At 34.6% G+C, this 20,408-nt stretch overlaps 1 protein-coding gene across 5 annotated transcripts in view; it reads left to right on the forward strand.

Moving 5' to 3' along the window:
• Window positions 1-19,447, forward strand: part of KNDC1 (kinase non-catalytic C-lobe domain containing 1) — a 60,840-nt gene extending 41,393 nt beyond the window's left edge. For 4 of the 5 annotated variants that reach the window (XM_021399188.1, XM_021399189.1, XM_021399190.1 and 1 more), the window contains 19 exons: window positions 549-642; window positions 805-967; window positions 1,060-1,895; window positions 2,022-2,166; window positions 2,948-3,039; window positions 4,836-5,239; window positions 8,463-8,556; window positions 8,804-8,901; window positions 9,177-9,388; window positions 10,365-10,478; window positions 10,915-11,062; window positions 11,309-11,488; window positions 12,641-12,856; window positions 13,191-13,273; window positions 14,574-14,724; window positions 15,582-15,704; window positions 15,807-15,866; window positions 16,497-16,654; window positions 16,880-19,447. In XM_021399188.1, the coding sequence (XP_021254863.1) occupies window positions 549-642; window positions 805-967; window positions 1,060-1,895; window positions 2,022-2,166; window positions 2,948-3,039; window positions 4,836-5,239; window positions 8,463-8,556; window positions 8,804-8,901; window positions 9,177-9,388; window positions 10,365-10,478; window positions 10,915-11,062; window positions 11,309-11,488; window positions 12,641-12,856; window positions 13,191-13,273; window positions 14,574-14,724; window positions 15,582-15,704; window positions 15,807-15,866; window positions 16,497-16,654; window positions 16,880-17,111 (3,603 nt within the window). In that variant the 3' untranslated portion in view covers window positions 17,112-19,447. Of the gene's footprint in view, window positions 1-548; window positions 643-804; window positions 968-1,059; window positions 1,896-2,021; window positions 2,167-2,947; window positions 3,040-4,835; window positions 5,240-8,462; window positions 8,557-8,803; window positions 8,902-9,176; window positions 9,389-10,364; window positions 10,479-10,914; window positions 11,063-11,308; window positions 11,489-12,640; window positions 12,857-13,190; window positions 13,274-14,573; window positions 14,725-15,581; window positions 15,705-15,806; window positions 15,867-16,496; window positions 16,655-16,879 lie in introns of those variants that run through there. The other variant, XR_002439437.1, reaches the window with a different exon arrangement.

A 20,408-nucleotide genomic window follows, 5' to 3' on the forward strand; every position in this document is an offset into this window, starting at 1 on the left:
GCATTTGTGAGAGCGTTAATAGTAAAGTGTTTAGATATTACTAAAAATGTTATATTCCTTGCAGAAATGTGAAGTAGATATGGAAATGACATTCTAATTTTAGTAGTCTGAATATTTTTTGTCTGTTCTTAACTATGTATTTTTGCAGCTATGTTTAAGTTCACTGGATGTACATAAGGAAGTCTGAAAGTAAGTCTTCAAATGATGTGCTTGTGGTTGGTATGCACTACTTGGTAAGGAATTAAGGCAAGGATACAGGTGCTTTATAATATAAAATTATAAAGCTCATTTAAAAGAAAGCAATTTTGTCACTACATTAATATGTAGTTATTGTGTTCTGGCTATGTTTCAAATCTGTATATACTGTATATGGTGTTCTGTTAGTTCACGGAATTGACTTTGCACAAAACCTTTGCCTAAAAGTTCTTATTTAATACAGTAGGTTATCAAGATTTACAAACAGCTCTACCATTCTGTAGAGTTGTGTGCACAGTTCTCCGCATTGGCATGCTAATAATTTCAGTTTGGACTTCATTTTTTATTGTTAGGCTGTTGAGGAAGACGTAATCTCTTCTCCAGATCATGTAGCTTTTGAAATTGAAAACAAAATACTTGAAATAAACCCTTCTGAGTCAAGTCTAGGTAAGCAGTCTTTGATACATTTCATTCTCTAGATCAGTTCTCTATGTGAGATTTTCTCCATCAGATGAATGGGTCGTTTTCTATCTAAGTTGATTAATATTTACATTGCATTTATATTTTACGTATTGTTCATCCTTTGTCTAATTGTGTTTTTATTTTTAGGATTTATGCCTACTACCAGTGAAAGTAAACTTATTGCAGTTAAAGGACCAGTACCATGCCAGATTTCTCTAAACTGTGGGAAAGCTGCTTTACCTGTTGCATTCACCTCTCCTGCAACTCACTTTAAGCCTATCATTCTGCAGCAAAATGCAAATATAACAAAGTTAGTATATCCTAAAGCAAAATAAGTTAAAGTTGTAACTTCACTGTTACATCACTGGCACAGTCCTGTCAAAATTCTTTGTTCCTTTTCAGAGAGTTTCACACACCAGCTACTGAAAAATTCAAGGAAAAGTTAAGAAAAGAAAAATGCATTGATCGCAATAAATCAGGATGTGTAGAAGACTCTAAAAGCTGTGATATCAAGGACACAGATGTTGAAACTACATCTGAAATACCTGAGTGTCATTTAGAAGTTCCAGGCCACCCATTCCAGATGTCTTTAGAAAAGCAAAAGTCAGGCAATGTATTTACTTCTGTAGTTCCATTACCATCTGATTCCTCACGTATTCTACAAGAAAAAAACATTTTATCTGAAGTACCTTCAAGCTCCTTAACTTCTCTTACATCTCCTAATTCTCTTCATATAAATAATATCATTCTCAAACAAAATTCAGAGAAAAGAGTTTTAACATTTGTACCAGTACACTTAGCTGTATCAGAGCAAATACCAAATAAGCCTCTTCATTCAAGGGTTGCTTCTGATTGCTCTCATAGTTTGCCATTGCTACTTTCAAGTACTATTGCAAGTTACAAACTCAGCATGCAAACAGAAAAGGACTCTTCGCTCTTCAAAGTGCAAAACTGTAAGACTATTAATACACAGAACACATCTGAAGAAAGTAATCAAGTTGCTCAAGCCAACTGCCAAGAAGTTGAGGGTGCTGCCAATGTAGACAGTGTTTTCACTGAGCAAGGACTAACGCCATGTACTTCGGTGGATCAAAATGACTCTTGTCTCTTTGATATAGAAGTCCTGTCCCAGCAGAGCAGAAGAAATGACACTTTGTTACAGGAAGTGGTTCATCTTATACAAGAAGAGTTTGCCTTTGATGGCTATCTAGAGAATGGAGTTGAAGTTTTTGATATGGGTATGTTTATTCTCTTCTGTATATTATATCATTGATATGTAAGAATGTTATTAGTAATGTATTTTTTCTCTCTTTTTGTTCACTTGTGGAGTTTTACTTTTTTATTGTTATTTGTTTTTAAACAAGGTAACTTCATTTTAACATTAAAGGAAATTAAGTTTGGTATGTTCTCTGACAAAATTTGTGAGAAGTTCTGTGACCTCTACTGGGATGAAAAATTACTGGAGAATCTCTATCAGGTAGTAAATGGAGAAAGAGCTTCACCTTTATGGTAGGTATTTTTCAACCTTTCCCCTCTTATAATTCCATTTAATATTTTTCTCCCTACTTCCTAGAAATAGGAAAGGATATACTGATCCTCTTTGAGTATCTTTACTTGTTTCCTGCCATCTGATTATTTCCCTGTCTTCATGGCCTTCTGCAAAGCAAATAGTACTTAATAATTTAGCAGAAGATATTTCCTATTATGCTTGTCTGTAACTCCATCCTAGGGTAGCTGGATAATGTAGATCAAAAGTTGAATCCGATCAAATATGGAGAGCTTTGAAGTTGTGTTAGAAATAGGCTGTTTAATTAGAAGTGAAATATATTATTCCTACTGTTCAACTTAATTGTTGTATCTGAGTTCCGTTCTTTGTGCGTTAGTTCAAACATCCATTAAGTTAAGAATAAATTTGCTTTGATACATCTTTCTGTTCTAATCACACCTAAAAACAAGGAAATTAATTTAGCTTTGCTAGAAATATTTTACTTAAACTTCATTTGATTCAGTGTTCCTCCTGACAGTCTTTTTTAAACCTGTTAAGCAAGAAAACACTAGCTTAATTAATTTCTCATTTATATTATTTCATCTTCAATTACTTATCTACCAGAAAAGTACTAAAAATAATTCTTGTTTTATTGCAGCATCCAGATATAGCATACTTAAAAAATTTATAAGTGGAATTTATGTATATAATATCTTTGACATTGAATAGCAGTTTTTAATTGCTACCTTTTTTTGCCCTAAGGATATGAAACATTATATTTCCCCAATCCTCATGTATTTTCAGCATAACTGAGGCAGATGACTCAAAGTGTAGCAGTGTGTTCCAAGATCTGAAGAAATCTGACAGCTTTTTGGCAAGCAGTGATCAGACAGACGGTGAGAAGGGAATTTGTGTCTCTTTGCTCTGGGAATCTATCAATGGAGAGATTAGTGTTTTCAGTGTGTCTACAGAAAAACACTCAACACAAACATTATCAATGAATCTGAACATTATCGATGCCTTGTAAGTTTCAGGGCAGTCACTGAAGTTATATTAATGGATTCTTCATTTGAACAACTTCACGGTGGGCTTCGTGTTTTTTTCCTATCATACTTAATGATTGAAGGTTTACAAAACATTCCTTCTTTCATTAACTGAATTAGAAACTGAACTGGTAAATCTCATTATTAAAATGTGATATATTCATGGACATCTTGTATTTGATTACTATTGTATGAGTCTTTAATATTTTTAAGATAGTTAGCATAGGTTAAAGAAGCAGTAGAGCAATTCTTAAAGAAGAATGAAAACAGCATATGTAAAGAACTGTTCTTGGTCTTTGTTTTGCTAAAGTGAACAGTCAGTAGTTTCTACGATAATATCAGAATGGATTTTTTTTCCTTGTTCATCCTAACAGCACTTCTTTGTACTTCTTTTAAGATTAGCTCAAACTGAAAGATGATGATGTGAGAAACATGCAGTACTCTACAAGGTTCTTAGTAGTTGTACAATATTGATATTTGGACATCTTTAGTCTTATGCAATATATCTTATTAATTACCTTACTTTGCAATATATCTTAGTTATATATTGAAAGTATAAAGAGAAATTAAGGTACTAGTATGTGTATCCATAACTACACGTAGTAATAAAAACCTTTGAGTTTCTCAGCAGCTTCATTCTGGAAAAAAAAAAAAAAGGCACAGATTCACTTAGGAATTTCTGTAAAATTATGTTATGAAACCTTGCCTATTTCAGTAGTCCCGCATCTCCTTTCCAGCATGTTTGCAAGAATTCTTACATAAAGCACATATTATTCAATCTGTTTTTAAATTTGCTTACTTTTCTGTCCTGAATAAATTTAGATTGGGTGTTCTTTTCAGAACAGCTTATCCCCCTTGCTGTCACTTAACTTCTATGGCAAAATTTCAGTTTGAAAGTTTGCTCTTGGCTGCTGCCATGCTAGGTTACAGTTTTCTACTTTGGCTCAGAATGAGTGCAAATGTACAGCCAGACTTTCCCATGGGGTATGTGACTTCTTTGCACCAGTAATTTGGGTCCATTTGACTCCAAGGCTGGCATATTCAAGCCCTGGAGGATTTCTCAAGTGAAAAGGGAGACTCGTGGCAGACGTAAAAATGCCTGTCAGCATCACACCAACTTTTGACTGTCACCACAGTCCCCTGAGGTCGGTAGTAGCTGTTATAACTGCAGAGAAATCCCATCGTAGCTTGAGGGAATGAATCCTGTAGGAGTAGAAAGTTTAACATGTGTCCCCACTGGCTATGTCAAATACTCTTGCCCGCTGTGCATGGAATAAAAGCTTTGAGACATATATATGGAAAAGAACTCAAGAGCCAAGCTTTTTACTGATACGTGCACAGGTCTGGTATTTTTTGTTTAGAAGGTCCCATACTATGCTTTGTTTAAATGCTTGTTTTACATATGCAGAATGAATTTTCTAATTTTCAGAAATTTACTGACCAAAACTTGATGGTTCTGAAATGTCTTTAACCTTCAGTATTTTAGTTTGTTGTTGAGAAAAAGCAAGCACAAAGCCCCAGTAAGCATGTAGCACTGTTAGAGGACATAGGTAATCTCATAACTGCATTTTCTAAGTGTAGTGTTCAAGTTCAACAAAGGATACGTTACAGCATGACTATTATTTCTTCTCTCTGACTTCCCCCTAAAGGAGAAGGAGAAACAACCTTTGACATGAAGGATGAGCTTACAACAAATACATCATTAGCTGAAATGAATTTTAATGAGACACCCTCAGATAATTTCAAAAAAGAATCAAGGCTGCAGAATACTATCCCTATTGAAAAAGATGGACAGTGTTTACACAGCAATGGCTATCATGTTGATCCAGACTTTGCAGAAGAAAATGCAGAGCCAGAGGAAGAGGCCATGATAAAGACAGCTGAAAACAGCTACCTTGTGCCTCCCAGTCCACCTGATTTTCATGGCTGTAGTCCCGGTTGGAGCAGTGCATTTTATGGAGCTGAATGTTTTGATTCAGAAGTTCATAGTTATATGAAAAACCTTGGAAAGCAGAAAACAAATGAGTCACAAAATATAGATGCTAAAAAAGCGGTGAGTACATTGATTTAAAATCATTAAGGTATCTCTTCACTTACTGGTTGAAAGTATGACTGAATTTGTTGTATTATAGTGAGGTGAAACCCCCTTTCTTCTCTTAAATACTCACTCTGTTGTGTTTATATTAAAGGTCTTTAGTAGAATATGATATTTTTAATAATCTTGTATTAAATGTTCCATCATATAATCTTTTGTTAAAAATGCTTTTTAAATGTCTTGTTAGTGCAAATTCAACAGAAGATAGTTTAAAATGTCAGGTACTTTTTGGGCTTCTATTTTTTTTTTCTTTTACTACCCTAGCATCAACAGCTTCAATCTTTCTGCTGGCATTACTATAACATTAACATTCTGTGAAGCCTGATGTATTTAAAATAAAAACATGAGCTCATAATGCACCAACTGCACCAAAATCTAAGCCCTGAGCATTTAACCTGAGAAAAAGAAAACTTTCATAAAATCCTGCTATTTTTCCAAACTCCATCAGTGACGGATGTTTCAAGTTTTTATTTAGAAAACAAATAGCATCTTTAACAATTCATAAATGCTAACGGGAATGATGTGCTATCTGATCCAAAAAACTAAAAAAATAGAATAGACTCAATGTGAAAACACGGGGAGTTTTCTGCCGGAGTTGAAGCTCAAAAAATAAATTGTTTTAATAGCTAATTTTCATTTGTAAAATCTAGCAGAGAAAACACACGCCCACTCTCCAGGCAAAGAGGATTACAGGGGCCAAAGCAAGGCTGGTAAGGGAATGGTTTGAGCAGGAAGGTGGTTTGAGTTGCTGGAAGAAAGTTCTGCCTGCCTTGCAAGGTAGACTGGTCCATCTCAAGCCTCACCTTCCATGTTTAAATCAACAGCAACAGCACAAAATGCAAAATATTTAGGGATCAAAGAAGACACTTTCAGATGTCATAAAAACGAATAATGCTTTACTCTGTAGGTGTTAAACAGATAGTTCTTTGCAGTTCTAAAGTTCAGCAAAGGTTCGTCTGCATTTCGAAAAGTTTGATTTTAATTCAAGATCATGTAAGTAGCTTGATGCTTGCTTAGTTTTCTCATAAAACGGAAGTTTGCAATCTTTTCTCCCACTTTTTGCATCCTTCCCACATGTGTATTGCTCCTTCCACAAGCTACTGCATATCACCTGCCTCCCATCACCTCTGGTCCAGGTCCTGATTTAGCTCTCCTTCATACAGAACACATCCAGGCAAACCAATTCAAGTCCTTGCAGCACAGCAAGAACAGAAGTCAGCTATGAGGGCTGCTGTTTCTCCAGGGGGAAGTCCAAGTCTGCCATCACAATAAGATTTTTTTTCTGTACTTTGATAAGCTTGCTTTCTATTCTCTGCAGCCCCAAGCCTTCTCCCTTAGCCTTTACCCTTTTCCTCTTTACCTGCGTGGTTGTTCCTCTAGATCTCAGAAGCTACTTGTCAGTCTCCACCAAACTTCTCTGCATCCAACCTGTGACTATAAGGTTTCTAGCAAAAGTTTTTCAAATTCTGCCTGCAGCCTCTCTCATTCATTTTCTCTTTTTCTTTCCCTTCTGCCAATATTGTGCATACTTTCAGGGAACCACTCTTCAGCATGTAAAAACTCATGCTTCAGAACAGTATGAAAATTACAAATTTCCCATTTAAACAAAATCACTCTATGATTACTTTGTTCCCTACACTAAGAAACATTCTATAGAAAAGAGTCCCGTAAAGTCAAATGCACTTCAGAGGATGCAGAACTTAATCAAATAACAACTGAACCTATGGGTTAATCAGAAATGTTTATATTCTAGACCTATAACAGGACTACCAACTTCTCTGCTGCTCACCTAAGTAATTTAAGGGACAAGTCACTTCCTCAAATAGCCATCAGATTCCAAACATCAGAAAATAGCCACTCTTTCTGATTCCTTTTTTTTTTTTTTTTTTTTTTGCGATTATGTTCTCTTAATCAACAACTTGCTTTCACTTTGGATGTTGAAATAAAAACATATCTTTAAATAAAAACAAGCTATTTCCGGTTCAGAATCTTTTTCTGTGCTTTCCCTGTTCACTATATGGCGACTATGTAAATGGTAGTTCTTTTAAAAATCCACAGGGCTTTTTGTGACTTGCTGCTAATGAACTATGCTGTTAAACCTTTTGAGCTTTTGTGAAAAACAGTGACAGATTTTTCTCAAACTCAAATTAATTTCTAGTAAGTCCATCCCATTAAGGCTAACCTATTTACCAATCTGTTGTTTGAAATGTTAGCTCTGAGCTATGTGTTTTCTGATCACTCTGCTTGTGGGAGTTCTGCTTTCTGCATTCAGTGAACTTATTCTATTTGAAATGCTGTTTCATGTAACTGGGTCACTGATAGTTAGCTTAGGACCCAAGTGCAAAAACCACCATGTTTAAAAACCACAACATGCATAGTGTTAGTTGTTCCATAATAAATCAGAGGCTGAACTCAACATGGATGGCCCATTTTCATTGATTGGTAAAATAATGAAACCTTTGATATGCAAACAAATATAAATGTTTACATTAAAGTTTATATGTTGTGAAAAGCAGGATATACTTTACTGCTGTTATATAACTCAGTAGACGTTTCGGCTTTCCATTTTTTTTTAATTATATAAAGCCCATAAATATAAAATATGTAAACTGAACTTCAAAATTGATGTGTCCTTTATTTATAGAGCAGCACTCCTGTCTGTCCTCTGAGTTGATTGCATAATATAATGCAACCATACTGATTTGGAAACCGTTGCTTTCAGTCAGACATTCAGTTCTTGCTGCAAATGTAGGTCACCTGCTTAACAGAGCATTCCTGGGGTGTATACTGATTTCAGAGCTCGTTGCTTTGAGTTCTGGATGGCTTCTGAGTGTCAATTTTTTTTGAAGATGCTCTTGAAAACAACCAGATAAGTGCAGTCATAAGGCATATTCATATAAGTGGATTCAGGCAAACTTCAGTGCTGTCTCGTCACACACATACCAGCTCCAGTTCATAATGTGTAGAATGGTGATGTACCTAATGCTTTTCTGGGTATAGGTGATGTTTTCTGTAATTTTCCTGTAAGCACAGGTGTAAAAGGCATTTTTTCTTGGCTAATATCATATTCTTGTCTACTTGGTTGTTCATTTTTTTCCAACAAAACTCCCCTAAAACTTCAGTTTCCTACCAGAACTTTGTATTTACCTTTATGATCAGAATCCTTTTTCTCTTTAAATAGGAACTAGAACAACTGCTAATGATGGAAACTAAAAACTACAGAAAGACCATAAAGTTTTACCAGAAACTATTGCAGAAAGAAAGAAGAAACAAAGGTAAGATTACAGCAGCTTGCCAGTAATAAAATCATAGAATGGCTTATCCTTCAGGGCTTAGTCCTTCCCTGCAGGGCTGTTCTCAATGAATTCTTCTCCCAGTTTGTATACATATCCGGGATTGCACCGACCCAGTTGCAACACCTTGCACTTGGCTTTGTCAGGAGTGTAGTATGTCATTTAAGGACTTTCCCCTGTATATCAGAATAATTGATGTTTTTATGCTTTGTGTGCTTTTGATCTGAAGGTCCTGAAACTAAATCTATGTTGCCCAAATTGAGGGGACAGCTACAGGAGATGAAATCAAGGGTGCAGTTTCTTGAACTGGTGAAGAAGTATGTGCAGGCAAGTCTGACTTTATTTTGCTTTGGTTTTATTTGTAATTTCAACACTGCATCAGTGTCCTTGGCCAGTTAAGTCACTGTATGAGCTGTGAAGTGGTTTGTGCCTAAGTGTCAAATTAACCATGAAAGAATGATTAAATTAAAGATAGATGATACAGGTGTTTAAAAAAAATTAAAATGTGATTTGGCTTTTGATTGAGTAGAGTGCATTTTGTGTTGATTTGCCCATTTATTTTCCTATGTTATACTTTTAAGTGGTTTTGCCTCTCTAAGCAGATAATGTATGCAGAACAATGGGGTGTGGAATCCAGTGTACTTCCTACCATCATTCACAACGGGAGAACTGACACCATGGATGTGGCACCTACAGATGAGTCATCAGTGCTTGTTTACTATAACACAGAGAAACACAAATGCAGTAATCAAAATGGAATAAGAGTTCTGCAGGCTGGGACACCACTTGGTTTAATGGCTTATTTATATTCTAGGTATAGTGTACTGTGCACATCCTTAATTAAGAGGAGGATTAGGAATATTTATTTTAAAAAAATTCACAGGCGTTGGCCTGTGATAAATCCTGGTTACTCACCACTACATAAATTATCCTTTCTTGTATCTAGTTTAGTGTAATTTCGGTGCATGTTTATTTGCAGAAATGGGCATAGAAATGTCAAAAGACAATCTGGTAAGAAGCAAGCCGAAGTGCTTAGTTTGAATTTGTTTAAAACTGAAGCAATTGATACTAAATCAAAAATTAATAACTTTAATCTTTCTTTATCCTTTACTTATTTGAAGTTTAACTCTAATAATTGCCATGGAAGCATGGCTTTGTTATTGCCAGCAGTTTAATAATTCTTCAGAACATGTAATTTGAACATTCTTACTAATAGGGTCTAGATGTGAAAATGTGTAGGTTCTGCTTTTACCATCCTTGGGACTGCTCGATTGCAATCTTGTCTCAGGGCCTAGGTTGGGAGAAATATGTCCTTTAACCCTCAACTGGAGTGAGGGCAGTGTCCTTCTAAGGTACCCCAGCAATGGTAGTATGGAGTACAGCATGAGAGTTTCCATCAGGAAATACTTTTTTGTTTAAAATATATACCTTTCATGTTCTTATCATAGAAATTTTAAAATGGCATCAAATGAGATTATAGAAACAATGACATTAAATATGTTCTTCTGTACTGCTTAGAATGTAACTTTTGATGATAATAAAAATGTCAAAAATTCTCTGCAAGATTCAAGATAGAGAAGCTTCTTTTAAAAGCAAATTATACTTTTATTGTTGACAATCACGATATTGATGTGTAAAAAGAAAACAAAAATGAATCGACGTTTTCTGTAGAGCTTGAGATATTTAAATCTCTGTGAGTTATTGATGTTTTCAAGATTCTTGCCATTGCTGTACTCTAATATGAGAAGAAATTGTTCTTGCTTGTCTGAAGCTTTTCTTGTGCTTCACAGAAATGCATTTCTAGAAGGCTATGTGCAGCAGTTTCTCTACACATTTCGCTATTTCTGCACACAAGAGGAATTTTTGCAGTTTATTCTTGATCAAATTAGCAGCACTTTATCCAGGTACAGTAATTTCCTATGAAAAATATTATCAAAGCACAATTGATTTTTCAATTTGATTTTCAATTGCCCCCATATATAGCAAATAGCTGTGTCTGAAAATAACTACTTAATTAAATTCTGTTTTTGATGTTTGTTTTTGTAAGATTCTCTTGGCATGCGAGAGTGAAATTGGAGCAAGTGCTATATTTGGCAATATGCTATCTATCTTCTTTAATCTTCTGAATTCTGAGTCTTACTTTTCCCAGTTGTTCAGTGTTGAGTTGTAAGTACAATGCCAACCTTGTTTCTATAGGGTCATGAATTCTAAAGACATGAAACATAAGAATTTTAGACAGTACAGTCAATACCACATCACATACAGTCTTTCCAGCATTTATTTTTAAATTGGAGTTGGATATTAATTCTGATGCAATAAATGACTTTTTCTTCTTACCAGTGCAAGCCTGGATCCCTCCTCATCACTTACCAAAATATGTAACCGCAGTTTCTACATCCTGCAGGCTTGGATTGAAGACTGCTACAGTGTAGACTTTGCAACAAATGCAAACCTTTTATGTACCCTAAAAGAATTTATTTCTTCCAAGGTAAATCAGAAACTTCAATGGAAGCTTCAAAGAAGGGAAAAAACATAATAATTAGGGTGTATGTAAGATTGCTATTACAAAAAAAAAATCTATCCTAATTACAATAAAAGGACAATACTGTCTTTTTCAACCATACTCAATATGGCTGGTTTTGCACAGACCTGAGTCCTATAAGTATTTTTTGTCTTGTTTATAATTTATGAGCAATTGAGTTCAATATGCTATTAACTTGTTTTGCATTTACAGGTTGCTCCATTAAATGGGTATGGTGAGCACTTGTTGTCATTGATTGAGGATGCTTCTGCTAGGAAAAGTGACAGTTCTCAGCAGTGCTCCAGTATGGAGAAATGTGAAGAAGAAGAGGAAGAGGGCAGAAAAACATTACACTCCATATGTAAAAAGCTCTCAGAAGATATGTCCAGAAAGGTGTGTCCTGTCTTCAAACTGAACTATATGGAGGACATTTCCATACGCTGTTTTCTGATAAAAAATAGACTATCCAGCTCAGGGTCTAGGTCCTGGTTTAGTAATATTTGTATACCTCCATTTTCAGTTTTATTTTGAAATATTTTGAAATAAACTTTAATTTGAATTCAGATCAGTTGTATAAATATGGGTTTCATTTTAAGTTTTAAATGCACTCATGTCAACTGTTTCAGTAATAATAGATCAGATCATACAAATTTTGAGAGGAGCTGAAACTCTTTGTTGTCAATGCTAGTGTGCGACTCAAATACTTGTAAACCTTTTTTTTCCTACTTGTCAAACCTTAATACTTCTTATTGGGTGTATATATATATGTGTAAGGCTATAAATATAGGAGAGCATTCTTGGGGGATGAGGAATTTCCTTCTAGAACTCTAAAGTTTGTAGCAAAAACTGATCTGAGCATTTATCTCTATTAATTAGTTTATATAGTCTGCTTCTGAAAGGTAACCTCAGAAGCTGGAATATACCATAGACTTTCACTGAAAAAAGATCTTTCTCCAAAGTGACCAGAATGACACATGAAAGTAAAGCATATAGTGTTCAAGCTGAATTTAGACTCACATTCTTGATAAAGTTGCAGAATTCTGTGAATTATACTGGGGATTCAGTCAATGAAAGGCAAGAACAAACAGGAAAAACATGGATTTATTTTATTGTTACTGCATGGTAGTGAAAGCTGAAAGAAGGGAAAAGAATGAAAAAATGAGTATTTATTTGGGAAGCACTGTTTGATATGAAGGGAAAAGTACAAGAAGTAATTGAGTCCTAAGAAGTTTTAAGTAAAGTATAAAAGTTGGGAATTTATATGTTTGTATGGCAGCAAGCTTGAATACATAGAAGTTTTAAAATACCGATTGTTGATTGAGGTCTAGCAGCCTCCTGCTCAGACTCATCGATTGTGCATATTAAACTTGCTTAAAATAGCAGTATGAATAAACCAATTCATGTCTGGGCTGGCCTTGAAGATTAGCTGAAGAGTTTTGCCTCCACAAAGGTATTTCTCTAACAAAACATTCCAGAAAGTTAAATCAAGGGGAGACTTAATGTTGGCTTTAGAGAAGTTATAGCTTTACTTATTTTTTTCTACAGAACTTTAACTGGAAACTTTCCAAAGGTATGGGACCTATTGCACATTATCAGAGAGAGCGACTGTACACTATTTCATCGGTTTTGCCAAAGCCATGCTATAGCAGTTTTACAGAAGAATTCCCAGTCTCCTTTGCTAAAGCAGATGAAGTTGGACCATATCTTTTAACAGAATACAGTGTGCAACAGCTTTGTTGTCAGCTGACATTACTGCAACAGGTACAAAGGACTAGGCTTACTTGGAAGTACAAATTATACCTGTCTTCTTGATATATACTCAGCCTCCTTTCTCTACCATTTCCTACCCCATTTCAAGCTTAGTAGGCTTCCATTGTTTCATTATTCTTTGGATTAAATACTTCATTTTTCTCTTGAAATCTCTGCAGTAAATTGTAGAATGGGCTAATACTATTCTTAGGCAGTGATCCATCTGATAAATTTGCTGAGGAGAGAACAAAGAAGAATGAAATAAGAAGTCTGCCATTTTCATCCTCTAGCATTTTAAAAGAATTCCTGGATCTAAAAACAGATACATCTTGTTCTTTTTGTTTAGGAATTATTTCATAAATGTCATCCAGTACATTTTCTGAATTCAAGAGCACTTGGTGTCAAAGACAAATGTATTGCTGTACAGAAGTAAGTTTCTTCTTTTCACTGTTCCTTTATTTTGTTAGTGCATAATAAATTATTGTTACACCTTTAATATATCCAGGAAGAGAGAAATGTTTAAAATATTTCATATTTTCTTTTGACTAAATAGACTTTCTGGCTACGTACATTTTTGAAATTCAGGAGACTTTATGTATGTATATATATATGTACCTACGCATGTATGTGTATGTAACAGGTCACGTTTGCAAGATGATTTCTTTGAAATCTAAAGTGGGTCATGCCAAAATATTTCTGAAGACTTGTATTGTGGGGGTCACTTCAGAGATTTTATTTTTTTGAGGAAAGGAATTGCAGCATTACTGAAACAGACTGCTTGATAACATGTGTGCATGTGTCTGGTAAGTGTCCATGCACAGAAATGATCGTTGTAGTCATGGAATAGCTGGGGTTATAATAGGGGTTGGAAAAGGGGGTTGGAAAAGACCTACAAGGATGGTGAAGCCCAGCTCAGATTCTTTAAGCAAAGCTGGCTAGAGCCTGAGGTTTGTGTGAAGTAGGGTTCTGTATGTGGATGGAGACTCCACAACTTCTGTGCAACATTCATTTTGTACCACAAGGTAGATGAAGTATAAATCTTCAGAGGTACAAAAGAATTTTCCTTTAGTAGTTCAAATGTAGAATGGTTACCAACTTATTTAACGTTATTTGCTAAATGATAGTTAATGTTTTCATATGGCCACATGGAGTCAGTTATATTAGATTTATGCTCTAGTTCTTACATACTCGGTGCATTCAGCTAGTTTCTAATTCATGTTTGTTATTAACATTGCCTGTAGTAGACTTTTCTGTCTAGGGATTATTTTTTATGGATTGTTGAAGGGCAAAACTTAAATCAGCTGGTTTATGCTGATTTGGCTTTCAGACATGGGGAAACTGTGTGAAGACGCAATGTATCAGGTTCAATTTCTTTAATGGTAGCCATTTTTAGATAAGCTGAAATTACTGGCTGTTGTTTCATTAGTTGTGTTTCTGCCTGAACAGTTTGTTTTATTTGATAATAATGATGAAGATGTCTTTATATGCAGAAATGTCTAGTGCATGTATTTTTTGTGTAATCATATATGATTATCTTGTAATTACAAGAAGAAAAAGTAAAGTAGTTCCCTTTGTAAATTTGTTAAGTATTATAAAGTCAAATCTACAAGCACTGCAAAATTATTGTAAGTGATAAGAATTTGATGTCTTTCCTTCACAATCAGAATTTTCCTCGAAAACCCAAAGTCAGAATGACTAATCTTTGTCTTTTCTCCTACCCTTTTTATAGAGCCGTTTCTACTGAGGAAGTTTCCTTTAAAGTCTGTAATCTGTTTCTATCAAAGTGTATACATGACCAGTACCTTATACAATTACTAAGAAATGCAGACAGTATCAGCACCTGGGTTGCTGCCGAAATTGTAACATGTCATACATCTAAGGTGTGTCATTGTTTCATTGTGTTATTATGAAATATTTGTTAATGTGTATACATATATATTAATGTAGTTGAATACTGTGATTAACTGAAATTTCGGAATTGTGTATATTGCTTAAATACCTTCTTGATAGTTTAGCAGTCACTCCTTCAACTTGATTAGTGCTTTGGCTTCTCAACTGAATAATATCTTAGTAAATGTGTGTCTCTATCTGTACTAGGCAGCTACCAGTTGATTCCTTTCTAACCGTTATGAAAAACCTGAGTCTGCATCTGCTCACATTTATTTGTTTTCAGAGGTCAGATACTAAACCTCTCATTCCCTTACTGCTGTTTCTGTTGGATAATTTATTGGGTTTTTATTGGATTTCCCTACTTCTAATTTTTTTCAAAACACATATATAAGATAGAAAATTTTAAACAAATGTTTTAAATCCTAGCAGAATATGTTCTAAATAGATTTTTCTAACAGGTGATATGGTACTGGTTGGTCATATGACGTCAGTGTGTTTTGACAACTTTCAAATGTGTGTGACCAGTATCAGGCACTGTATGTGAGTGTATTTCAATGAGTAGCATTATGTTAGTCTTTATTTTCCCTCTGGAGCTTTCTTTTAGTGACTTTTCAGCCTTCTAAGAGCAATAGAATTGAGAAATTACCAGCAGTAAACCTTGGGTTTAGCACCTTCCAAGATTTGCAAGGATGCTTCATTTCATGGAATCATTATGCCTAATTTCCAATTCCAAGCTCGGGCAATACACCAATAAAGCATATTCCTAGCAAATGGCTGAATTTGATAGCTTCTAAATCCACACAAGCTGAAAAAAATCGTATATCTTAATTCTTTTTTTTTTTTCCAGCTGCAAGTGAGCTTGTTATCAAAATTTCTTCTCATAGCAAAATCCTGCTATGAACAAAGAAATTTTGCTACTGCGATGCAAATCCTAGCAGGCTTGGAAAATCTTATTGTACGGCAGTTACCAGTAAGTTTGAGACTCTCTGTTGTAACTGTTTTGCTTAAAATAATCTTGTTCGAGTAAGAACATTAATATGAGGAACAAAAATGTGTTTTCTTTTATTGTAAGGCCTGGAAAATTTTACCTGCAAAAGTAGCCGAAATAATGGAAGAGCTCAAGGCTGTTGAGGTATAGTATAAAGTCTTTAACACAAAATATTTATTTGGGATTGAGGAAGACATAAGTTCTGACTAAAGGAGTACCTCTGCAGGATGAAAGCCTAAATTATTATTTTGAATGGCAAAGGAAATTTTTAATCATTCTAGGACTGTTGTCTCTTGATCCAAGTTTACATTTTCACCTCAGTTTTTCTCAAAAATGTATCCCAGGTGACTAAGAATCAAGAAAGTCATTTCAATACAAACTAGAAAATTTGATACTTTTTCCTGAAGAGTTCTACAGTTTTCTGGATGTAATCTGTTCTGAAAAAATCTTAAGCGTTTATTTTAACACAGGCATTATTTTATTGGTCTATCTGATTCAAAATTGGACTGAAATTCTAAAATGCAATTTTGGCTGTAAACCAGAAATTTTAAAAATGTGCACAGAATGTCTTTTGTTTAAAGTTAATTCTCTATTTCTGTACTTCAAAATGCTTACCAACAGATTGGTTTGAAATGTTGTCTTCACCTACAATGGTAACAGTTAACATTTATGAAAAAATTGATATGTAGAGCTCAGCACTTGAAGTGGAGAACTTCTTGTAAAGACTAGCCTTGAACGTAACACATCATTTATCGGTGTACATCTTCACAATAGGTGTTTCTGAAAAGTGACAGCTTGTGTTTGATGGAAGGAGAAAGATTCAAAACACTTCCAACAATTCCATCAGCCCATGTTTTGGCTATGCATGTCCAACAACTTGAAACTGGAGGATTCACAATGACAAATGGAGCTCACAAATGGACTAAACTTAGGTAATTATTTTAACTATATGTAAGATGGAATATTATCTAATGAGATAATGAGAGCTAACACATTTCTCATCTAGCAATTTAAATCATTTCAGTCATTTTGACATCAAACTAAGTGGACAGATACTATAGAAGTAAATGCTCAATGCCTTTGTATTTCCTTTCATTTTTTTTTTCCTTTGTCAGCAGTAAAATAAACTAATCTTTTTTATCATATTTTCTTTCAAGAAATATTGCAAAAGTTGTGAGCCAAGTTCATGCATTTCAAGAGAATCCTTATACGTTTACACCAGATTTCAAGCTGCAGTCTTACCTCAGACAAAGAATAACTCATTTTAAGGATGCAGACATTTCTGCTTTGGCAGCTGACAACTGTGCCAACTTCCATCATATACCAACAGAAAAACATTCTCGGAAAGTTCAGGACACACTGCGCAGAATGAAGGCAACATTTCAGTAATTATTTACATTTCATCTGTTCTGTTCCAAGTATAGAGTATGAAACAGGACTAAATTGACTCTATACTTCCTGAACCAATTCCCAAGCAAATACTTAAGTGACTTAAAATATTGTCTCAGTTTGAAATGGATATATTACTTAATGTGGAATAGTAAAATGCTGACTAATGAAGTATGATTCCTTGGCAAGTGGATAAAGGTAAAAGTAAAGAGAGACTAATTTTGCCACTGTCCTTTTGCATAAAAAAAATAATTAGCCTTCAGGCAAAATATCTGAAAAGTACTGTGGAAGCAAGTTATACTTGCGGCTTCTGTTGCAAAATTGGCCTAAGATTATTTAGATTATGTTTCATTAAATGCTGAATATATTTTTATATAAACATAGCACATTTGTATCCTGTCACAGTGTGCATATAATTCAGGGACACTTCTACTATCTGTTGACTGTTGGTGGGATTTGCTTTTATGCTGAATATTATAAAACTATGTTTGACTTAAATAATTGGCTATCTTTTTATTTGGGCATACTATAGAAGGAGAGGAATACCATGTTGTAAATTTTTTTCTTTTGATTTTACTGTCATTGAACTAACCTGTTTCCACATGAAAGTAAGATCTGAATCTAAATATTACCACTTTGTTGCTTTGCTGCTGCCTCCATGGTCTTGTGAAAAGAGTAAACACGAGTTGCTATTTTTCTGTGTTTGGTACATCAGTCACTTTGCCAACTGTGTATGTATGTATGTGGGCACATCTGATTATGTCTTTTGCTCCTGAGGTTGCTCTTGTAAATTGCAGTGCTCCAGCAGCATTAAATAGAAGATAACTGTATTAATTTTGGATATGCATCTTGTAAAACTTTGGTGCTAACCTACTTATAGAGCTTATGCTTACAAATACCTAAACAGCAATGAAATGTGATGTTTTAGCTAGAAAGTTTGTTGAGCTACCCAGGTTTATGCAAGGTCAAGATTTTAAGCCTACAAGTTAATTAAGATTACAAATAATTCTACCAGAGGAAACAATAGTAGTATTGGAAGAGAAGTGGGAAAGGGCAAGAAACAGATAAAATGAGATCTGTCCTGAAAGTGATTTGCTGGAACTGTATTAAAAAAACAGGAAAGTTAAATTTTGTGAAGAACAGATGTGAACTAATTACCTTGGCATGTTTTAATGATGGAGAAAGATGGGAATGTTCTAATCTGTAGTATTTTGCAGATTGTACTATTCTATTTGACAGAAATGCATGTGTACATGGTTAATTGTAGTTTTTTCAATGTTTAAGAGAAAAGATTCTCCTTTTCTCATGTCAGTGATGGCAATACATACCATCATGGGCCTTCTACTTCTCATCTTTCTCAATTGAACACAAGGAATGTTTGTTCTTTCCATTAAATACTTCCATTATTTTTTACACTGGTATATTAGCTCTAGACTGACTTCCATGCTCTTACTGGTTTAGATGCTGGAAAAGTCAGTCTTCAACAGGATTTTCTTGCATTTGTTCTACTTTTAAGATGATTTCTTTTGTTACTTATCATATGTACGTTTAACATGTCATTACTTATAGTATTCCTACTTACGCTTGAGGAAGTAAAGTGTGTTTCTATTTTAATAAATTTAAATAATATTTCTCTAAAAATTGCCAAATGTGAAAACATTTAATCATTACCTCCTATATTTAAATAATGCAGTGGTTTAAGAGTGTGACAATAACCTTATCTTCAGAAATAAGTTCTCCATCAAAAATTTAATACTTACTTAAAGCCACGCCTTGCCTTTGAAAGACAGAGCAATCTGAAGTAGCATAAGCTTTACTAACGCAGAGAACTCCACAAACTTGTTCATGTTATCTTAATAGATGTATTTTATATAGTTGCCTGTCAGGCTGATGAAATTGCTTTTGTGGATTTACTTGCCGTTTACGTTTTGCACCCACAATAATTAGGTCTTATATTTCTTACCGTTTTTATCAAGATCTAAAGCAACTACTACACCTAGAAAATATCATTTTTATTCTATGACAATAACTGGTGCTATACAAGAACTTAAAAGTCATTTTGTATCTTCTGCATAATGCTTCAGTTTATTGGACTTAATGTTGCTATAAATGCATAGCATTGAGGTATGGTACTACTTTGGGGTGTTCTCATCAAAGAAGTATTTAAGTTTTTGTATTTAGACACCACCTTACAACCACAGCAAGTATAAATATCTACTGGGGGAAAAAATCCCTTTTACAAGGAAGTCAGTCTGCTTTTGTCCATAAACACAGATGTATGCACATCTTATATTATGTGACACTGATTTCTCAATAAAGTTATGTCTAGCATCTAATGATACTGCTTATTTGTGACTAACATGCAGCAGGATTTGGGCTAAACTTTTCTATCTTTGTGGGGAATGTCCCTTTAAAAGAAAACACAGGACATAAGATACTAAAGCAGCAAGTTCAGTTGTATCTAGTTGGCAGAAAATATTGGCATCAGTAGTTTTATTGCATAAATAAGGGTTATGCAGTCTGTCCCCATGTTTCCATTCCAACAGCAAATTAGAATGTTCGGAAAAATGGAGCTTGCTATATAAGCCACAATTGCCACCAGCTGTCATAGTTCTTTTTTTCCTACATATCCCTCACTCATCTTGTTTTTGTGGCATTTGTTTTTCAGACAATGACCTATGAAGTTTCTGAAATGAAATTATTCTCCATGGGAGCCTTTCCAGTTCCTTGTGCTCATTCCCGTGCATTGGTGCTCTTTCTGTGTACCTTTGCAGGTCTCTTTTCCCAGGATCCCTGGGTTTTTCAGGACTCCTGCAAGAGTGCTGGGAACTGTGTCCTGGTTACACTAGCTGCATTTGAAAGCAGGTTTCCAGGATCCACAGCTCCAACACTTCCAGAAGCCTGCCAGGAAATGTGGATGGATTCTGTTGATTTGATTTCCAGGAAGCATTCTATAGAAGCCCAGACCAAGAAACTGGAAAATATTTCATGAATCAACATTGATTCATGATTCTGGCAAGTTTCTTTCCTTGGAAAAATTTCAACCACTTCTAAACTTTGCTTTTATGGTTTTCTACGTTCCTTCTTTGTTGGATTTGTTTCATAAGCGCTACTCAGACACATAACTTCTCAGTAAGTGATTTGCAAATGACCAACATGTTAAAAAAAAAATCTGTTTCTAATAACAAATGAATAAACTACAGTTCGAACAGAGGGATGCTAACAATCCTTCAGTGAAAGGCATATGGGTTATTGTTTCAGTCCTTGATACTACACTGATAGAAAGAATGTAGATAA

Source organism: Numida meleagris, chromosome 5 (assembly GCF_002078875.1).
Source record: "Numida meleagris isolate 19003 breed g44 Domestic line chromosome 5, NumMel1.0, whole genome shotgun sequence".
NCBI classification, from domain to species: domain Eukaryota; kingdom Metazoa; phylum Chordata; class Aves; order Galliformes; family Numididae; genus Numida; species Numida meleagris.